General features: G+C 44.7%; 1 protein-coding gene across 2 annotated transcripts in view; it reads right to left on the bottom strand.

Annotated features, from left to right (window-relative positions):
- LOC139228082 (tyrosine-protein kinase transmembrane receptor ROR2-like) overlaps window positions 1–21,617 on the bottom strand; it is a 304,606-nt gene that overhangs the window by 212,384 nt on the left and 70,605 nt on the right. For both annotated transcript variants that reach the window (XM_070859350.1, XM_070859290.1), the window contains one exon: window positions 15,603–15,917. In XM_070859350.1, the coding sequence (XP_070715451.1) occupies window positions 15,603–15,917 (315 nt within the window). The remainder of the gene's footprint in view (window positions 1–15,602; window positions 15,918–21,617) is intronic.

Raw genomic sequence — 21,617 nt, 5'->3', positions numbered from 1 at the left:
AAAACTGTACACAATATTCAAGGTGTGGCCTCACCAAGGCCCTGTACAACTGCAGTAACACTTTCCTGATCCTGTATTCAAATCCTCTTGCTATGAAGGCCAACATGCTATTTGCCTTCTTCACCGTCTGCTGTGCCTGCATGCCAACTTTCAATGACTGATGTACCATGACACCCAGGTCTCGTTGCATCTCCCCTTTTACTAATCTGTCACCATTCAGATAATATTCTGCTTCCCTGTTTTTGCCACCAAAGTGGATAACTTCACATTTATCTACATTATACTGCATCTGCCATGCATTTGCCCACTCACCCAACCTGCTCAAGTCACCGTGCAGCCTCTTTGCATCCTCCTCACAGCTCACACTGCCACCCAGCTTAGTGTCATCTGTAAACTTGGAGATATTACACTCCATTCCTTCGTCCAAATCATGAATGTATATTATTAAATAGCTGGGAGCCCAGCACTGAATCTTGCGGTACCCCATTAGTCACTGCCTGCCATTCTGAAAAGGACCCAATTATTCCTACTCTTTGCTTCCTGTCTGCCAACCAGTTCTCTATCCACGTCAATGCATTACCCCCAATACCATGTGCTTTAATTTTGCACACTAATCTCTTGTGTGGAACCTTGTCAAAAGCCTTTTGAAAGTCCAAATACACCACATCCACTGGTTCTCCCTTGTCCACCCTACTAGTTACATCCTCAAAAAATTCTAGAAGATTTTTCAAGCGTGATTTCCCTTTCATAAATCCATTCTGACCTGGACCGATCCTGTCACTGCTTTCCAAATGCGCTGCTATTACGTCTTTAATAATTGATTCCAACATTTTCCCCACTACCGATGTCAGGCTAACTGGTCTATAATTCTGTTTTCTCACTCTCTCCTTTTTTAAAAAGTGGGGTTGCATTAGCTACCCTCCAATCCATAGGAACTGATTCAGAGTCTACAGAATGTTGGAAAATGAGCACCAATGCATCCACTATTTCTAGGGCCACTTCCTTAAGTACTCTGGGATGCAGACTATGAGGCTCTGGGGATTTATCGGCCTTCAATCCCATCAATTTCCCAAACACAATTTCCTGACTAATAAGAATTTCCTTCAGTTCCTGCTTCTCGCTAGACCCTCGGTCCTCTAGTATTTCCAGAGGTTATTTCTGTCTTCCTTAATGAAGACAGAACCAAAGTATTTGTTCAATTGCTCTGCACTTTTTTTGTTCCCCATTATAAATTCACCTGATTCTGACTGCAAGGGACCTACATTTGTCTTCACTAATTGTTTTCTCTTCACAGATCTATAGAAGCTTTTGCAGTCAGTTTTTATGTTCACTGCAAGCTTACTCTCATAGTCTATTTTCCCTCTTGTAATTAAAACCTTTGTCCTCCTCTGCTGAATTCTAAATTTCTCCCAGTCCTCAGGTTTGCTGTTTTTTCTGGCCAATATATATGCCTCTTCCTTGGATTTAACACTATCCCTAATTTCCCTTGTTAGCCACGGTTGAGCCACCTTCCCTGTTTTATTTTTATGCCAGACAGGGATGTACAATTGTTGAAGTTCATCCATGTGATCTTTAAATGTCTGCCATTGCCTATCCACCATCAACCCTTTTAGTATCATTCGCCAGTCCATCCTAGCCAATTCACGTCTCATGCCATCGAAGTTACCTTTCTTTAAGTTCAGGACCCTAGCCTCTGAATTAACTGTGTCATTCTCCATCTTAATGAAGAATACTACCATATTATGGTCACTCTTCCCCAAGGGGCCTCGCACAACAAGATTGCAAATTAATCCTCTCTCATTGTACAAGACCCAGTCTAGATGGCCTGCTCTCCAGTTGGTTCCTCGACATATTGATCTAGAAAACCATCCCTTATTCACTTCAGGAAATCCTCCTCCACCGTATTGCTACCAGTTTGGTTAGCCCAATCTATATGGAGATTAAAGTCACCCATGATAAATGCCGTGCCTTTATTGCACACATTCTTAATTTCCTGTTTGATGCCATCCCCAACCTCACTATCACTGTTTGGTGGTCTGTACACAACTCCCACTAGCGTTTTCTGCGCTTTGGTGTTCCGAAGCTCTACCCATACAGATTCCACGTCATCCAAGCTAATGTCCTTCCTTTCTATTGCATTAATCTCCTCTTTAGCCAGCAACGCTACATTACCTCCTTTTTCTTTCTGTCTATCCTTCCTGAATATTGAATACCCCTGGATGTTAAGTTTCCAGCCTTGGTCACCCTGGAGCCATGTCTCCATAATCCCAATTACATCATATCCATTAACAGCTATCTGCGCAGTTAATTCATCCACCTTATTACAAATGCTCCTCGCATTGAGACACAGAGCCTTCAGGCATTTTTTTTTAAACACTCTTTGTCCTTTTAGAATTATGTTTTTGATTTTTGCCTTTGATTTCTCTGCTCTCCACCTTTCCTTATCTCCTTTCTACCTTTTGCTTCTGCCCCCATTTTACTTTCATCTGTCTCCCTGCATAGATTTCCATCCCCCTGCCATATTAGTTTAAACCCTCCCCAACTGCACTTGCAAACACTCCCCCCAGGACATTGGTTCATTTCCTGCCCAGGTGCAGAGCGTCCAGTTTGTACTAGTCCCACCTCCCCCAGAACCAGTTCCAGTGTCGCAAGAATTTGAATCCCTCCCTCTTGCACCATTCCTCAAGCCACGTATTCATCTTAACATCCTGCTATTTCTACTTTGACTAGCACGTGGCACTGGTAGCAATCCTGAGATTCGTACCTTTGAGGTCCTACTTTTTAATTTAACTCCTAGCTCCCTAAATTCATCTTGTAGGACCTCATCCCGTTTTTTACCGATATCATTGGTACCTATATGCATCACGACAACTGGCTGTTCACCCTCCCCCTCCAAAATGCCCTGCAGCCGCTTTGAGGCATCTTTGACCCTTGCACCAGGGAGGCAACGTACCATCCTGGATCTCGATTGCAGCCGCAGAAACGCCTATCTATTCCCCTTACAATAGAATCCCCTACCATTATAGCTCTCCCACTCTTTTTCTTGCCCTCCTGTGCAGCAGAGCCACCCATGGTGCCATGAACTTAGCTGCTGCTGCCTTCCCCTGATGAGTCATCTCCCCCAATAGTATCCAAAATGGTATATCTGTTTTGGAGGGATATGACCGCAGGGGACCCCTGCACTGCCATCCTTCCACTGTTCTTCCTGATGGTCACCCATTCCCTATCTGGCTGTGTGACCGTTACCTGCGGTGTGACCAACTCACTAAACGTGCTATTCACGACATCCTCAGCATCGCAGATGCTCCAGTGAGTCCATGCGCAGCTCCAGTGCTGCAATGCGGTCTGTCATGAGCTGCAGCTGGACACACTTCCTGCACACATAGTAGTCAGGGACACTGGGAGACAGGAGGGGCATGACACGGGTCTGGGCTCTCCTACATAGAAACATAGAAAATAGGTGCAGGAGCAGGCCATTCAGCCCTTCTAGCCTGCACCGCCATTCAATGAGTTCATGGCTGAACATGAAACTTCAGTACCCCCTTCCTGCTTTCTCGCCATAACCCTTGATCCCCCGAGTAGTAAGGACTTCATCTAACTCCCTTTTGAATATATTTAGTGAATTGGCCTCAACTACTTTCTGTGGTAGAGAATTCCACAGGTTCACCACTCTCTGGGTGAAGAAGTTTCTCCTCATCTCGGTCCTAAATGGCTTACCCCTTATCCTCAGACTGTGACCCCTGGTTCTGGACTTCCCCAACATTGGGAACATTCTTTCTGCATCTAACCTGTCTAAACCCGTCAGAATTTTAAACGTTTCTATGAGGTCCCCTCTCATTCTTCTGAACTCCAGTGAATACAATCCCAATTGATCCAATCTTTCTTGATAGGTCAGTCCCGCCATCCCGGGAATCAGTCTGGTGAACCTTCGCTGCACTCCCTCAATAGCAAGAATGTCCTTCCTCAAGTTAGGAGACCAAAACTGTACACAATACTCCAGGTGTGGCCTCACCAAGGCCCTGTACAACTGTAGCAACACCTCCCTGCCCCTGTATTCAAATCCCCTCGCTATGAAGGCCAACATGCCATTTGCTTTCTTAACCGCCTGCTGTACCTGCATGCCAACCTTCAATGACTGATGTACCATGACACCCAGGTCTCGTTGCACCTTCCCTTTTCCTAATCTGTCACCATTCAGATAATAGTCTGTCTCTCTGTTTTTACCACCAAAGTGGATAACCTCACATTTATCCACATTATACTTCATCTGCCATGCATTTGCCCACTCACCTAACCTATCCAAGTCACTCTGCAGCCTAATAGCATCCTCCTCGCAGCTCACACTGCCACCCAACTTAGTATCATCCGCAAATTTGGAGATACTGCATTTAATCCCCTCGTCTAAATCATTAATGTACAATGTAAACAGCTGGGGCCCCAGCACAGAACCTTGCGGCACTCCACTAGTCACTGCCTGCCATTCTGAAAAGTACCCGTTTACTCCTACTCTTTGCTTCCTGTCTGACAACCAGTTCTCAATCCACGTCAGCACACTACCCCCAATCCCATGTGCTTTAACTTTGCACATTAATCTCTTGTGTGGGACCTTGTCGAAAGCCTTCTGAAAGTCCAAATATACCACATCAACTGGTTCTCCCTTGTCCACTTTACTGGAAACATCCTCAAAAAATTCCAGAAGATTTGTCAAGCATGATTTCCCTTTCACAAATCCATGCTGACTTGGACCTATCATGTCACCATTTTCCAGATGCACTGCTATGACATCCTTAATAATTGATTCCATCACTTTACCCACTACTGAGGTCAGGCTGACCGGTCTATAATTCCCTGTTTTCTCTCTCCCTCCTTTTTTAAAAAGTGGGGTTACATTGGCTACCCTCCACTCCATAGGAACTGAACCAGAGTCAATGGAATGTTGGAAAATGACTGTCAATGCATCCGCTATTTCCAAGGCTACCTCCTTAAGTACTCTAGGATGCAGTCCATCAGGCCCTGGGGATTTATCGGCCTTCAATCCCATCAATTTCCCCAACACAATTTCCCGACTAATAAAGATTTCCCTCAGTTCCTCTTCCTTACTAGACCCTCTGACCCCTTTTATATCCGGAAGGTTGTTTGTATCCTCCTTAGTGAATACCGAACCAAAGTACTTGTTCAATTGATCCGCCATTTCTTTGTTCCCCGTTATGACTTCCCCTGATTCTGACTGCAGGGGACCTACGTTTGTCTTCACCAACCTTTTTCTCTTTACATACCTATAGAAACTTTTGCAATCCGCCTTAATGTTCCCTGCAAGCTTCTTCTCGTACTCCATTTTCCCTGTCCTAATCAAACCCTTTGTCCTCCTCTGCTGAGTTCTAAATTTCTCCCAGTCCCCAGGTTCGCTGCTATTTCTGGCCAATTTGTATGCCACTTCCTTGGCTTTAATACTATCCCTGATTTCCCTAGATAGCCACGGTTGAGCCACCTTCCCCTTTTTATTTTTACGCCAGACAGGAATGTACAATTGTTGTACTTCATCCATGCGGTCTCTAAATGTCTGCCATTGCCCATCCACAGTCAACCCCCTAAGTATCATTCGCCAATCTATCCTAGCCAATTCACGCCTCATACCTTCAAAGTTACCCTTCTTTAAGTTCTGGACCATGGTCTCTGAAATTACTGTTTCATTCTCCATCCTAATGCAGAATTCCACCATATTATGGTCACTCTTCCCCAAGGGGCCTCGCACAATGAGATTGCTAATTAATCCTCTCTCATTACACAACACCCAGTCTAAGATGGCCTCCCCCCTAGTTGGTTCCTCAACATATTGGTCTAGAAAACCATCCCTTATGCACTCCAGGAAATCCTCCTCCACCGTATTGCTTCCAGTTTGGCTAGCCCAATCTATGTGCATATTAAAGTCACCCATTATAACTGCTACACCTTTATTGCATGCACCCCTAATTTCCTGTTTGATGCCCTCCCCAACATCCCTATTACTGTTTGGAGGTCTGTACACAACTCCTACTAACGTTTTTTGCCCTTTGGTGTTCTGCAGCTCTACCCATATAGATTCCACATCATCCAAGCTAATGTCTTTCCTAACTATTGCATTAATCTCCTCTTTAACCAGCAATGCTACCCCACCTCCTTTTCCTTTTATTCTATCCTTCCTGAATGTTGAATACCCCTGAATGTTGAGTTCCCAGCCCTGATCATCCTGGAGCCACGTCTCCGTAATCCCAATCACATCATATTTGTTAACATCTATTTGCACAATTAATTCATCCACCTTATTGCGGATACTCCTTGCATTAAGACACAAAGCCTTCAGGCTTGTTTTATTAACACCCTTTGTCCTTTTAGAATTTTGCTGTACAGTGGCCCTTTTTGTTCTTTGCCTTGGGTTTCTCTGCCCTCCACTTTTCCTCATCTCCTTTCTGTCTTTTGCTTTTGGCTCCTTTTTGTTTCCCTCTGTCTCCCTGCATTGGTTCCCATCCCCCTGCCATATTAGTTTAAATCCTCCCCAACAGCACTAGCAAACACTCCCCCTAGGACATTGGTTCCAGTCCTGCCCAGGTGCAGACCGTCCGGTTTGTACTGGTCCCACCTCCCCCAGAACCGGTCCCAATGCCCCAGGAATTTGAATCCCTCCCTGCTGCACCACTGCTCAAGCCACGTATTCATCTGCGCTATCCTGCGATTCCTACTCTGACTATCACGTGGCACTGGTAGCAATCCCGAGATTACTACTTTTGAGGTCCTACTTTTTAATTTAGCTCCTAGCTCCTTAAATTCGTTTCGTAGGACCTCATCCCTTTTTTTGCCTATGTCGTTGGTACCAATGTGCACCACGACAACTGGCTGTTCTCCCTCCCATTTCAGAATGTCCTGCACCCGCTCCGAGACATCCTTGACCCTTGCACCAGGGAGGCAACATACCATCCTGGAGTCTCGGTTGCGGCCGCAGAAACGCCTATCTATTCCCCTCACAATTGAATCCCCTATCACTATCGCTCTCCCACTCTTTTTCTTGCCCTCCTGTGCAGCAGAGCCAGCCACGGTGCCATGAACTTGGCTGCTGCTGCCCTCCCCTGATGAGTCATTCCCCTCAACAGTACCCAAAGCGGTGTATCTGTTTTGCAGGGGGATGACCGCAGGGGACCCCTGCACTACCTTCCTTGCTCTACTCTTCCTGCTGGTCTTCCATTCCCTATCTGGCTGTGGACCCTTTCCCTGCGGTAAGACCAACTCACTACACGTGATACTCACGTCATTCTCAGCATCGTGGATGCTCCAGAGTAAATCCACCCTCAGCTCCAATTCCGTAACGCGGACCGTCAGGAGCTGGAGGCGGATACACTTCCCACACACGTAGTCGTCAGGGACACCGGAAGTGTCCCTGAGTTCCCACATGGTACAGGAGGAGCATAACACCCGACCGAGCTCTCCTGCCATGTCTTAACCCTTAGATACACTTAAACTGGTAATAACAATGTTAAAAGTTACTGACCAATATAAGAAGAAAAAGAAAAACTACTCACCAATCACCAGCCAATCACTTCACCCCTAGGCTGTGACGTCACCTTTGTTTTTTTGCCTTCTCCCTGCAGCTGCACCGGTACGCCTCTCGCCGACCCCGGACTCGCGCTGCTCCGAGCTCCCGCCTCCTCGACTGACTGCTCGAACTGCCCGACTCCCGCTGGCCTTTATAGGCCTCTCGCCGACCCCGGACTCACGCTGCTCCGAGCTCCCGCCTCCTCGACTGACTGCTCGAACTGCCCGACTCCCGCTGGCCTTTATAGGCCTCTCGCCGACCCCGGACTCACGCTGCTCCGAGCTCCCGCCTCCTCGACTGACTGCTCGAACTGCCCGACTCCCGCTGGCCTTTATAGGCCTCTCGCCGACCCCGGACTCACGCTGCTCCGAGCTCCCGCCTCCTCGACTGACTGCTCGAACTGCCCGACTCCCGCTGGCCTTTATAGGCCTCTCGCCGACCCCGGACTCCTGCCATGACTTAACCCTTAAATTAACTTAATTTGCAACAATGCCAAAGGTTACCTACTGATAAGGAAATAAAAAGAAAAAGGAAAAGATTACTCACCAATCCACCAGCCAATCACTTATCCACTTTGCTGTGACGTCACATTTTGATTTCTTTTTAATTCTTTGTTTTACCTTCGGCCTCTGCACCAGCTGACTACTCGGACTGCCGCCGCTCCGACTCGCTACCACCATCCTTTATCCTCCTGCGCCGCTCCTCTCGCGGTGCTGGCCCCTCGGTCTGCCGCCGCTCCAATTCGCTACCACCATCCTTTATCCTCCCATACCGCTCCTCTCGCGGTGCTGGCCCCTCGGTCTGCCGCCGCTCCGACTCGCTGTCACTGTCCTTTATCCTTCCATACCGCTCCTCTCGCGGTGCTGGCCCCTCGGTCTGCTGCCGCTCCAATTCGCTACCACCATCCTTTATCCTTCCATACCGCTCCTCTCGCGGTGCTGGCCCCTCGGTCTGCCGCCGCTCCGACTCGCTACCACCATCCTTTATCCTCCCATACCGCTCCTCTCGCGGTGCTGGCCCCTCGGTCTGCCGCCGCTCCGACTCGCTGTCACTGTCCTTTATCCTCCCATACCGCTCCTCTCGCGGTGCTGGCTCCTCAGACTGAGTCCCTTTTTTTCTTAATCCTCCCCTGTAAGTCCCTAGATATCTAGGGGGCTCTGGAATTATTTTTCCCAGTCTTTTTCTTTAAGGGCACATGCTTGGCCTGAGCCTTCCCGATCTCCTCCTTGAATGCCTCCCACTGTTCCAACACTGATTTACCCACAAGTAGCTGTTTCCAGTCCACCATGGCCAAATCACTCCTTAATTTAGCAAAATTAGCTTTTCCCCAATTCGGAACTTTTATTCCAGGCCTATCCTTGTCCTTATCCATAACCAACTTGAATCTGACTGAATTATGGTCACTGGCACCCAAGTGCTCTCCCACTAATACCCCTTCAACCTGCCCAGCTTCATTCCCCAAAACTAAATCCAAGACCGCCCCCTCTCGTGTTGGGCTTGCTACATACTGATTAAAAAAGTTCTCTTTCAAGAATTCCGCACCCTCTGTACCCTTCACACTACATTTCTCCCAATCATTATTTGGATAGTTAAAATCCCCTACTATTACTGCCCTATGGTTTTTGGACTTCACAGAAATTTGCCTACATATTTGCTCCTCTATCTTCCTCCCACTATTTGGGGGTCTGCCCCTTTTTTATTTTTCAATTTGACCCATGTGGCCTCATTTGATGATCCCGCTAACATATCATCCCTCCTCACTGCTGTAATATACAGGCACTTTCCAGCAGGGGTCAGTGGATAGCAATCCAGGAGTGGCAACTCTGGTCAATTTTCCACCTTTCTACCCAGAGGCACTGAGATCATTTGCAGCAACCCTACTGCCAAATTGGCTGAAATCAGTTAACTTAACAGACTGGAGGTGTCTTCCTGTTGTGTGGCTCAGTACTATTTATCCTCGGAGTCACTCCGGTCATGCAAAGTCTGATATATTTCCTTAGTCAGTCAAACCATTGCTCAGCATTCTAATCAATCAGATGACAAGTTGAAGCCCGCTTTCTTCCAACTCCGATCTCTGTTTACCAATTATAAAAATACAGACCCCTTAAAATGTTGTTTATGTTCAGTAATGATTTGGCTAAATGTGACTTTTTAAACTTATATTTTAACAATAAAACAGCAGGTTGGAGAGAAGGTAGTTACTAGAATATTTTGAAGTGTTAATTAGTAAACAAAGATATAATTGTAATGTACAATCTCTAGCATTTTGAGAGAGAAATTGGCTCCCCTGTAGCATTCGAGAGACCAGGCATTATTTAATTTCTTTTGTATAACCAAACGCGAGATTGATGGATGACTCAGTGGGTCAAATGTGACTTTTGCATCTTTTTTCTTTTTAAAAACAAGTGGAATAAATGATAAAACTTGATCAATTTTGTATTCAGAAGAAAAATTTGTGTCACTCTCCAAATACATTTCTGACTCGATGCTCATGGTCGTAAATTATATCCGCAACAAGAAGACAGGCGATATTACCCCATCAGACTTTGATCTTTTTAAACCTTATTTCAGTTCTCATTATCTTAGCTCCTTTTCATGGGTGAATTGCAACTTCCCATACCTTTGAGTGCATTTATCTTGGCCTTGCGATCTTTGTAAGGTTTCAGTAACACATCCAGGTAATTGAAAAGCACACTCTGGTAATTCCTGTAAGTACTGGATTATCTTGTGACACCATAAAATTTCAAAAGTGGTCAAATCTCACAGCAGACCTCATTTAAAGTTTAAAGTACAAAGTAAATTTATTAAATAATAAACAGGCGACTGATACAACAGTGATATAATAGTTACATATTTACAATAGCATTTTATCTAATTCTTTGTATAAAACATTTGCAAATCTGAGAACAAATTAATATTTCACAAAACATGCATAGCATTTTTCTGATCTTTGAAGAATATCAACCTGTAGGATCTTTTCAAATCCTCTCTTAGTTGCTTTCACATTTTTAAACAGCTTCCTGGCTTCTTTGCAATTTTCCATCTGCTCGCTGCATTCTGTAAAAGAACCTTCCAGCTGCCTTGATTCAAACAAAGTTGTTTATTTTATATCCCTGAAGCGAGTTACTGGGATAGCCTGGATTTTGAACAATGCCTTTCAAATGCAAAAAGGAATTCTCACTCAAAATGAACTCATCTTGACGTCTACTTATATTTGAAACTCATGTTACATCCCCCTCTCAAATCTGTTAACAGAAACTATAACAAACTTTGAAGCATTACTTTCGGGAAAAGACTCGTACAAGATTCTGGCTTAGCTGGCTGTTAAAACTCAGCCATAAATTCAGCAGAAATCCAGTTTGCACCATGTGAAAAAGGGGTTTCTGCTGAACTTCCACTGAAGTGACAGTGGTGGAGTGGGAGAAGAAGCGAGGAACCTCGCCCACTACGAGTCAGACACTAAATCAAAACTCATACCAAGTACGTTACACACACCCTTCTTATCCTCCTCAGACTCTGTCAACAAGTTAGTTATTTTGTGCTGTTGTTTCTTTGACATGCAACATATTTTTTTAAATCACACAAAATAAAATCTACCAAGAAGCCACTTAATATTTAATTAACACAAAACTAAAAGTTATGAAACACTATGTATACATTTTACCATTGCATTTTAGTAATCTTGAGTTATCACTGGTTGAACTTCCTTTTGATGTACATGCACACCATATGGTGCACATACAAATATGAAAGATTAGAGCTCAGACATGATATATTTCCAGGTTAATAATGTCTGGGCAAGGAAACAACATGCAGAATTATCACTAGATATGTAGATGACTAAAATGATGAGGGTTTTATTTTAAGCACAAGTTTTATTTTTTGAGGACTAGAACTAAAACACAATGGTCTTGGGACAGGACTGAGTGAAGGAACATATTAAGACAGCACTGTCGGATATGATCAGATCAGTTGTTGTTTTTAGTTATCTTTAGTTATATATTACAAGTTTCATGGTTCTGCTCTATATATTCTGAGGTTCAGCACCATGCTCAACTTAAGTGGACCTTGCATACCCTACAATCATCAGCACCCTTTTAATAACCAATATCTAATTAAACAATAGTAAGGTCCGGGGATTGCAACACAGAGCCTTGTTTCGTCTACTGGATACTACAGGTCCAGGTTTCGGGCCGCGCAACCAACCTGGACGCCCGTTTTTTGCGCCACAAAGTGCGCCTAAAAAAAACTTCCAGATTCTCCGGCTCCCTGCTGGTCCTCTGGCCCTCGGCGCAGCGCAGCACGAGCTGTAGGGGGCGGAGCTAGGTCCCTGCACTGAAAACAGTGCCGGGACTGCTGCACATGCGCGCTACAGTGGGCGCGCATGTGCAGTAGCTCCAGGTGCCCAAAACTGTGTGGGAGGGGCCCGAAGCACGCAGCCCCTAGCCCAATGGCCTCACTGGGGCTGCGTGCATAAGGCCCCTCCCACACCCAGCTCCTGCTTACTCCCGACCCGACTCGACTTCCGCTTCCACCACCCCCCGCCCCCGGACCGGACAGGACCCGACCCGCGCTTCCCACCCCCCGCCCCCCCCCCCCCCCGCCACCCGACCTGACCACCCTCCCCCCGACCCGAACCGAACCAAACCGACCTCCCTCCCACCACACCCCTGACTCGACCCGCCCCCCCCCCTCCCCGGATCCAACCCGACCCAACCTGACCTCCCTCTCCCCGCCCCCGACACGAACCGATCCGCGCTCCCGCCCCCCCCCACCACCCGAACCAACCCGACCTCCATCCTCCTCCCCCCCCCCGTGCTCCCGACCGCCATCCCCCCTGGACCGGACCCAACCCGCGCTCCCGACCCGCGCTCCCCCCGACCCGACCCGCGCTCCCGACCCCGGACCCGACCCAACGCCACCTACCTGTAAATCTGATGCTGGGGGCGGGCCCTGCCCGAAGTCTTGGGCCCGGCCAGGCCCGGCCCGTTCAGCCTCCCCTTCCCCCCCCTTCTCCTTTCCCCCCCTTCTCCTTCTCCTCTTCCCCCCCTTCTCTCTTCCCCTTCTCCTCCTCCCCCTCCTCCTCCCCCTTCTCCTTTCCCTTCTCCTCTCCCCCCCTTCTCCCTTCCCCTTCTCCTCCTCCCTCCCCCCCTTCTCTCCCTCCCCCTCTTCTCCTCATCCCTCCCCTTCCCTCCCTCCCCCTCTGCCTCCCTTCCTCCCCTCTCCCTGCACCCCCCTCTCTCCCTCTACCCCCTCCTCCCCCTCCCCTCGCTGTCAGAAACACAGACACTGACAGACAGAGAGTGAGAGACACACACAGACAGACAGACAGAGAGATAGAGACACTGATAGAGACACACTGGAGGGGGGGGGGGGGGGCATCCCAGCACGCTGTTGGAGGGCTCCCGGTGCTGCATTCGGTAAGTAGAAAATGTTTTATTTATTGATTTAAAAAAAAAATGATTTCTTATTAATTTTTTTTGATTGATTTATTGGTTGATTTATTAATGTTTTATCATTTATTATTGATGATAGCTCTTTATTTGTAAACTGAAGTGTTTAATGTTTGTAAACTTCCCTTTAAACCCCACCCCCATTCCCTACGCCTGATTTGTAACCTACGCCTGATTTTCTAAAGTGTAGACAAGGTTTTTTCGAGCGTACAAAAATCTTCACTTACTCCATTCTAAGTTAGTTTGGAGTAAGTTTTCACTGCAGAAACTTTGAAAACAGGCGTAAGTGGCCGGACACGCCCCCTTTTGAAAAAAAAAATTCTGTTCCAAAGTGAAACTGTTCTAACTTACTAGAACTGGTACAAAATAAATGCCGAGAATTTGAATTTCTAAGATACTCCGTTCTACACCATTTGCTCCAAAAAATCAGGAGCAACTGAGGCCGAAACTTGGGTTCTACGATTTCACATGGGCTGCTGAGTGCATTTTCTGTCTTTATGAATGACAAACTGAAAAGCACTTTAGTGAGATGAGCCATGATTGCAAAACCAACAAATAAGTTTATTCTTCATAATATATGAATGAACACAATACAATTTTCCAGTGAAATACCTTTTTTCCTACCAATCCATGTACCTTCTTCTTAGGCGTTCCCTCGTAAAGAGGATGACTTGCTTCCACACCAAAAGGGATGAGTTCACAGGTGTTTCAATGAAGGACCTGTTATTCCAAGTCCAGAACTACATATTGAAGAGTGGAAGATGCTTGTGTGTAGATTTTGTTTAACATGTGCTGGCTGTTGCACACCAACCACCACACGGGCTTGACCGAGCTCGGTCTTGTTCCAGTGGCAAGGATTAACCAAGATGATTGGAGACCAGCTCTGCTGCACGGACCTAGTGTGGGCTGGCCCGTACTGCCCTGGAGCCCTCGCCTCTTCTGGGCCCCAAACTCACGCCTCTCTTGGGCCCCGATCACATCGCTCTACTATCTCTCGCTGCTCCTTCGCCCTGACCTCGCTGCTCCTGCTGTACCTGCCCATGCTCCAGTCAACGACCTTGATTTTGGTGACGTCCAATCCAGTTGCCCTTCTCCAAGTCGTCGCTCTCCTGCACCAGCTCGCGCTGCTCCCTGTAGTGACCTCCACGCTGCTCCTGGGCCGCCACACCTCCGCTCCTATTATGGCCCCGACCTGCAGCTGGTTGTTTCTCACAGGTCAGGACCTCCACACTGCTCCAGGGCCACCGCACCTCTGCACCATACAAAATATAAATATGCAATTTTCACTATTCTAGGCAGATGCAAGTCCAAGCAGATCTGTACCAAAGTTACAAGCAGTATGAGATCCCTCTATCATGCTGGAACCCCGATGTGTCTCACATCGACTGGCAAGAGAGACATCTTCACACTCTCCAAATGGAGCGAGAAAGAAAAAGACATTCCTCTGACCCCTTCCTTCAACTCAGTATATTGAGAATTATGGAGTTGAGCTGCGAAAGTTACTGTGAATGAAAAGCCACACTTTTGGTATGAGCGCTGTCAGCACCTGTATCCCTGGTTCACCACAGCCCCTGCCAGGCACAGAAAATGAAAACCATTCTGCAAATAGTTATACAACATAGTGAAAGACTCATTGCCTCAAAGCTGATGAAGATGAACATGAAAAAGCACAGTCTGTAATGGATGACCTATCTCATACCCTATCCTGGGAACCAACTTAATCAAAGGGCTTATGTATCTCAGAGTTAACCCTTACTCAGGGGAATCTACTCTTCATAGCAAAATCATAATATGAATGAAAACAAAATCCCTTCTAAGCCATTGAGGTAAAAATTCCCAAAACGTACACGGTGCTGCATGATATTTGTTTAATTGAGAGTAAAACATCTATTCTTCAGCTATTCGTAGGCTAATTAATTTGATTTTGAAGAAAAAACCAAATGTTTCTAAAGTAATTCCTGTATTTGTTTGTAAAAGTAACGATATCCAGTTGCTTGCACTCAAATTTATGCATCATATTTCCAAAGAAAACAAAAGCAATCCTTTGACGAGGAGCCAGAATAAACAGAATGACGTTATCAACCACACTCACAAAAGGTCAATCTTCTGACAGTGTCTGAATCGTAATTGAACTCTGAATTAACTCACCCAGTGATTATTTAACAGCAGTTAAAATTTGTGACCGTAGAACACAGGAAGAAATGCTTCCTGAATAAGCAGCAGAACAATGCATTGTTGATTATATGGTATAATGTTCCTCCCCTCAGGCTGTTGATGTGATCTACATATAGGTCAACCTCAAAGTAATTGGCTAGTTATGATTCAGCAGAACACAAAAAGGGGGTGGCAGTAGCATTTGCTCCTCTGCATGGCTAAAAAGTACTGTTTACTGACATTTGAAAGTGCCGCTTACTGTATTTCATCAGTCTGTGGACTGAACCTGTGATTTTCACGAGGTCCATCAGTGTGAGTGCTCAAATGCTCTAAACAGTTTAATTGTCTGAGGGACGATTTTCAGAGAACAACAGAACAAATTAATGATTGATGGGATTAGTTAAGACAATCCGAATCTCTTTCATACTTACATCTGTTTATCCTATCCACAAAAATTCCAATTCTCATGCAGTCTGCAGCCTCTGGGCTTTCAGGCAGTGGTAGATCCTCACAGTTTGGCAACTGAAGTTGCAGAAAAATGAGTGGGTTTGACCTTGCGATAATGTATTCTGTTCTGCACAGATCATTTTCCAGAACTTCGCACTCATCCCGGCATAATTCACGTGGTTTGGGACTACGGGAATTATCATCGCAGAGAGGGAACACAAAGTGACAGAAAGATGGAATGGCAAACTGTGAGCACTGATCCGAGAGATGGGTGGAAGTTCCAATCATAGTAGACGCAGCTGAAATTAAAGCACAAAATTTAATTTATAAAGTAATGCTATATAAAACCTACAATTATCAAACACCTCATTACAATAAATAATTTTCCCGATTTTTATATATACTTTTTGTTTGCTTACTTTTAGTGGTAACCTGTCTAAATTAAAAATAATTCATGTACATAATGTTAATCTTCAGATCGGAAATATCAATTTTGATGAAGCATCAAAGCATTATTAAAGAAAATTTGTGAAATTTAGTTTTTAAACCCTGGGTTCTTTAATGAATATTAAAATAAAACATAAAGCTTACACATGCACAATAGGGTTTTAATTTTAGATGATTCAAGAAAATTACATTTTACAATGAGCTCCACCTGATTACAAAATCCTTATTTAAAACAAAAAACTGCTTTTAAATACAAGATTGGTTGAAAGCCACTACTACTTGTTACACGTCTAATTCTATTCTTTCAATTTGTTTTAATCATTTACAACTGTTTTAATCATTTGTTTTAATCATTTACAACTCTTGAAACCTGAGCATCACCATTTGATTTAAGTATCGGAGTACTGCACTGCCAGCCAGAATACCAATTTGATTCTCACCTTCAAATGATACCAGCCACAGCAGAGACTCCTTCAATTGCCAAGCTGCAGAGTGGCACTAAAGTCTGTCTATCCTTGTTGAAGGATGAAGCATTGTATGGTGGGTGTAGACAGCACCCCATACCACTTCTAAGGAAATATATTGCAGAAAAATACAACACAGACACCCAAGAATTCAGCAGCATCACGATTAAGGACTTTAGACCTTTATTCTACAAAATCGTGCTGTAAACTAATTCCATACATGTTGCTGTCATTCCTGGGGTGAGCATTATTCAATTGTCACAAGCATCTCATTTATCTGCAAGACAGAAATTGCTTCACTTTACCACATGGTGTCTCTATACCACTGGAAGTAAATACGCAACTCTACAGTCACATTTAACACTGTGCCCCCCTGAAAATCCTACATTACTAAATGTTTTCAACACGGAACATTAGAATCATAGAATCATAGAATGGTTACAGCCCGTCAAGCCCGTGCTCACTCTCAGCTAGTCCAACTCCCTGCCCTTTCCCTGCAAATTGTTTTCCTTCAGATACTTATCCAACTTCCTTTTGAAAGATAACATTGAGTCTGCCTCCACCACCCTTTCAGGCAGTGCATTCCAGATCTTAACCACTTGCTGTATAAAAAGGTTTTTTCTTTTGTCGCCTTTGCTTCTTTTACCAATCACCTTAAATCTGTGTCCTCCGGTTCTCGACCTTTCTGCCAATGGGAACAGTTTCTCTCTATCTACCCTGTCCTGACCCCTCATGAATTTGAACACCTCGATCAAATCTCCTCTCAATATTCTCTGCTCCAAGGAGAACAACCCCAGCTTCTCCAGTCTATCAACAGGCTGTGTCCTTTTTCTCTTGAAAAAGGCTGAGGGGTGACCTAATAGAGGCCTTTAAAATTATGATAGGTTTAGATAGAGTGGATACAGAGAGAATGTTCCCACTTGTGGGGAAGAGCATAACTAGAGGCCATCAATATAACAGTCACCAAGAAATCCAATAGGGAATTCGGAAGAAACTTATTTACCCAAAGAGTGGTGAGAATGTGGAACTCGCTACCACAGGGAGGATTGAAGCAAATAGTATAGATGCATTTAAAGGGAGGTTAGACAAGCATATGAGGGAGAAGGTAATAGAGAGTTATGCTGATTGATTTAGATGAGGAAAGACGGGTGGAGGTTCGAGTGGAGCAAAAACGCCAACATGGACTGGCTGGGCCGAATAGCCTGTTTCTGTGTCGTATATCCTATGTAATCCTATCCTAAGTAATCCTATATTATTTACCTTTGCTTTAAAAGATATCATCTAAGATAACAACCTTAAATCATTAAACAGCATTTACAAAACAGAAAGAGAAACTACAGCAATTACCACAAGCAACGATTGCAATTCAAGCACTAAACCGAAGTGCCATTGAAAAATGTTCACTCTTTGTTGGAACATGTAGAAAATCAGTTTGTATGGCATGCACAATAGTATAAATATACTTTTAAAATTTAACAAAGATTAGCCCAGAAATTGTGGTCGGAAGCTTCCTTGCAGGTGGATGACTCCGACCGAAATTCTTTTAACGAAAGTGCCAGGTGGTTCCGGAAGAACGTAGACTTGCGCTCAGAGGCCTCACTACGCAGTCCAACATAGGGGCCCACATTTTCCAGGAGCATATGTGCAGCTTGGGATCAGGTGGGCCAGACCAACCAATGAAAATTGCGTATGCCTATTCACAGTAATAGTGATCTCCGTTTGTACGGAGATCACCATTTCTATGAATGAGGACACCCCCAAAAACACAAACATTTTAAATAAATAAGAAAAACACTTCACATATTTAAAATTGAATTTAATGAAATGTTTTAGATAAAAATTTATTTTTTTGAAATTTTTTTTACTTGGCCGAAAATTGCAGTCGGATGCTTCATAAGAACAAAAAATAGGAGCAGGAGTATGCCATGACACCTCGAGCCTGCTCTGCCATTTAATATCATGGCTGAACTGATCATGGACTCAGCTCCACTTCCCTGCCTGCTCCCGATAACCCTTTATTCATTCCCTTATCGCTCAAAAATCTGCCTAGCTCCACCTTAAATATATTCAATGACCCGTAGATTTACAACCCTCAGAGAAGAAATTCCTCCTCGTCTCTGTTTAAATGGGTGGCCCCTTATTCCGAGACTATGGCCCTAGTTTTAGTTTCCCCTATAAATGGAAATATCCTCTCTGTATCCACCTTGGCGAGTCCCCTCATTATCTTATGTTTCGATAAGATCACCTCTCATTCTTCTGAACTCCAATGAGTATAGACCCAACCTACTCAACCTGTCTTCATAAGGCAACCCCCTCATCTCCGGAATCAACCGAGTGAACCTTCTCTGAACAGCCACCAATGTCCTTCCTTAAATACGGAGACCAAAACTATATGCAGGACTCAAGGTGTGGCCTCACCAATATTCTGTACAGTTTTAGCAGGACTTCTCTGCTTTTAAGATATTGGCTGATCTGATCTTGGCCCAAATTCCACTTCCCCGCCCGCTCCCCATAACCCTTGACTCCCTTATCATTCAAAAATCTGTCTATGCCACCTTAAATATATTCAATGACCCAGCCTCCACAGCTCCTTGGGGTAGAGAATTCCAAAGATTCACGGACCTCCGAGAGAAGAAATTCCTCCACATTTCTGTCTTAAATGGGTGACCCCTTATTCTGAAACTATGCCCCCTAGTTCTAGATTCTCCCATGAGGGGAAACATCCTCTTTGCATCTATCCTGTCTAGCGCCCCCCAGAATCTTATATGTTTCAATAAGCTAACCTCTCATTCTTTAAACTACAATAAGTATAGGCCCCTCAGCCTTTCTTCATAAGACAACCCCTTCACCTCAGGAATCAACCTCGTGAACCTACTCTGAACAGCCTCCAATGCAAGTATATCCTTCCTTAAATAAGGAGACCAAAACTGTACGCAGTACTCCAGGTGTGATCTTACCAATGCCCTGTACAGTTGGAGCAGGACTTCCTTGCTTTTAGACTCCAGCCCTCTTAAATAAAGGCCAACTTTCCATTTGCCTTCCTAAATGCACGTAGCATTTGTAACAAAATAGATGAGTTGACGGCACAAATTGAGACAAATGGGTATGATCTGATAGCCATTACAGAGACATTGTTGCAAGGTGACCAGAACCAGAATAAAATATTCAGGGATACTTGACAATCTGGAAGGACACAGAAAGGAAAAGGAGGTGGGGTAGCTCTATTGATAAAGGATGGAATCACTAATAGTAAGAAACAATATTGGCTCAAATGATAAGTGTGTTGAAACAGTTTGGGTAGAGATAAGGAACAATAAGGGGAAAAAGTCACTGGTGGGCGTAGTCTATAGGCCCCCTAACAGTAGCAACTCTGTTGATCGGAGCATAAACCAAGCAATAGTGGGGGCTTGTAAAAAGGGAACAGCAATAATCATGGGTGATTTTAACCTCCATATTGATTGGACAAATCAAATTGGTCAGGGTAGCCTTGAGGAGGAGTTCATAGAGTGTGTAAGGGACGGGTTCCTTGAGCAGTATGTAATGGAACCAACCAGGGGTCAGGCTATCTTAGATCTGGTCCTGTGTAATGAGACAGGATTAACAATTTCCCAGTAAAGGATCCCCTCGGAATGAGTGATCATAGCATGATTGAATTTCAAATTCAGATGGAGGGTGAGAAAGTTGGATCCCTAACCAGCGTACTAAGCTTAAATAAAGGAGACTATGAAGGAAGGCGGCAGAGTTGGGTAAAGTGGACTGGGAAAAACGATTAAAGTGTAGGACGGTTGATGAACAGTGGTGTACATTTAAGGAGATATTTCACAACTCTCAAGAAAAATATATTCCAGTGAGGAGGAAAGGGTGTAAGAGAAAAGATAGCCATCCGTGGCTAACTAAAGAAATAAAGGACGATATCCAATTAAAAACAAGGGCATACAAAGTGGCCAAAACTAGTGGGAGGACAGAAGACTGGGAAGCTTTTAAAAGTCAGCAAAGAACGACTAAAAAAATGATTAAGAAAGGGAAGATAGACTATGAAAGTAAACTAGCACAAAAAATAAAAATAATTAGTAAGAGTTTCTATAGGTATATAAAAAGGAAAAGGGTGGCTAAAGCAAATGTTGGTCCCTTACAGAACGTGACCGGGGAATTAGTAATGGGGAACGTGGAGATGGCAGAAACTCTGAACAAATATTTTGTATCAGTCTTTACGGTAGAGGACACTAACAATATTCCGACAGTGGATCGTCAAGGGGCTATAGGTGGGGAGGAACTTAACACAATCACAATCACTAAGAAGGTGGTAATCAGTAAGATAATGGGACTAAAGGCAGATAAATCCCCTGGACCTGATGGCTTGCATCCTAGGGTCTTAAGAGAAGTAGTGGCAGCGATTGTGGATGCATTGGTTGTAATTTACCAAAATTCCCTGGATTCTGGGGAGGTCCCAGCAGATCGGAAAACTGCGAATGTAACGTCCCTATTTAAAAAGGAGGCAGACAAAAAGCAGGAAACTATAGACCAGTTAGCCTAACATCTGTGGTTGGGAAAATGTTGGGGTCCATTATTAAAGAAGCAGTAGCAGGACATTTGGAAAAGCAAAACTCGGTCAGGCAGTCAGCATGGATTTATGAAGGGGAAGTCATGTTTGACAAATTTGCTGGAGTTTTTTGAGGATGTAATGAACAGGGTGGATAAAAAGGAACCAGTGGATGTGGTGTATTTGGACTTCCAGAAGGCATTTGACAAGGTGCCACATGAAAGGTTATTGCACAAGATAAAAGTTCACGGGGTTGGGGGTAATATATTAGCATGGACAGAGGATTGGCTAACTAACAGAAAACAGAGAGTCGGGATAAATGGTTCATTCTCTGGTGGGGGTGCCGCAGCGATTAGTGCTGGGACCCCAACTATTTACAATCTATATAAACGACTTGGAAGAAGGGACTGAGTGTATCGTAGCCAAGTTTGCTGATGATACAAAGATGGGAGGAAAAGCAATGCCTGAGGAGGACACAAAAAATCTGCAAAAGGACATAGACAGGCTAAGTGAGTGGGCAAAAATTTGGCAGATGGAGTATAATTTTG

The sequence above is a fragment of the Pristiophorus japonicus genome, chromosome 1 (genome assembly GCF_044704955.1).
Source record: "Pristiophorus japonicus isolate sPriJap1 chromosome 1, sPriJap1.hap1, whole genome shotgun sequence".
NCBI classification, from domain to species: Eukaryota; Metazoa; Chordata; class Chondrichthyes; family Pristiophoridae; genus Pristiophorus; species Pristiophorus japonicus.
Note: the sequence above shows the minus strand (reverse complement) of the source record. Positions and strands in the feature narration are given on the sequence as shown.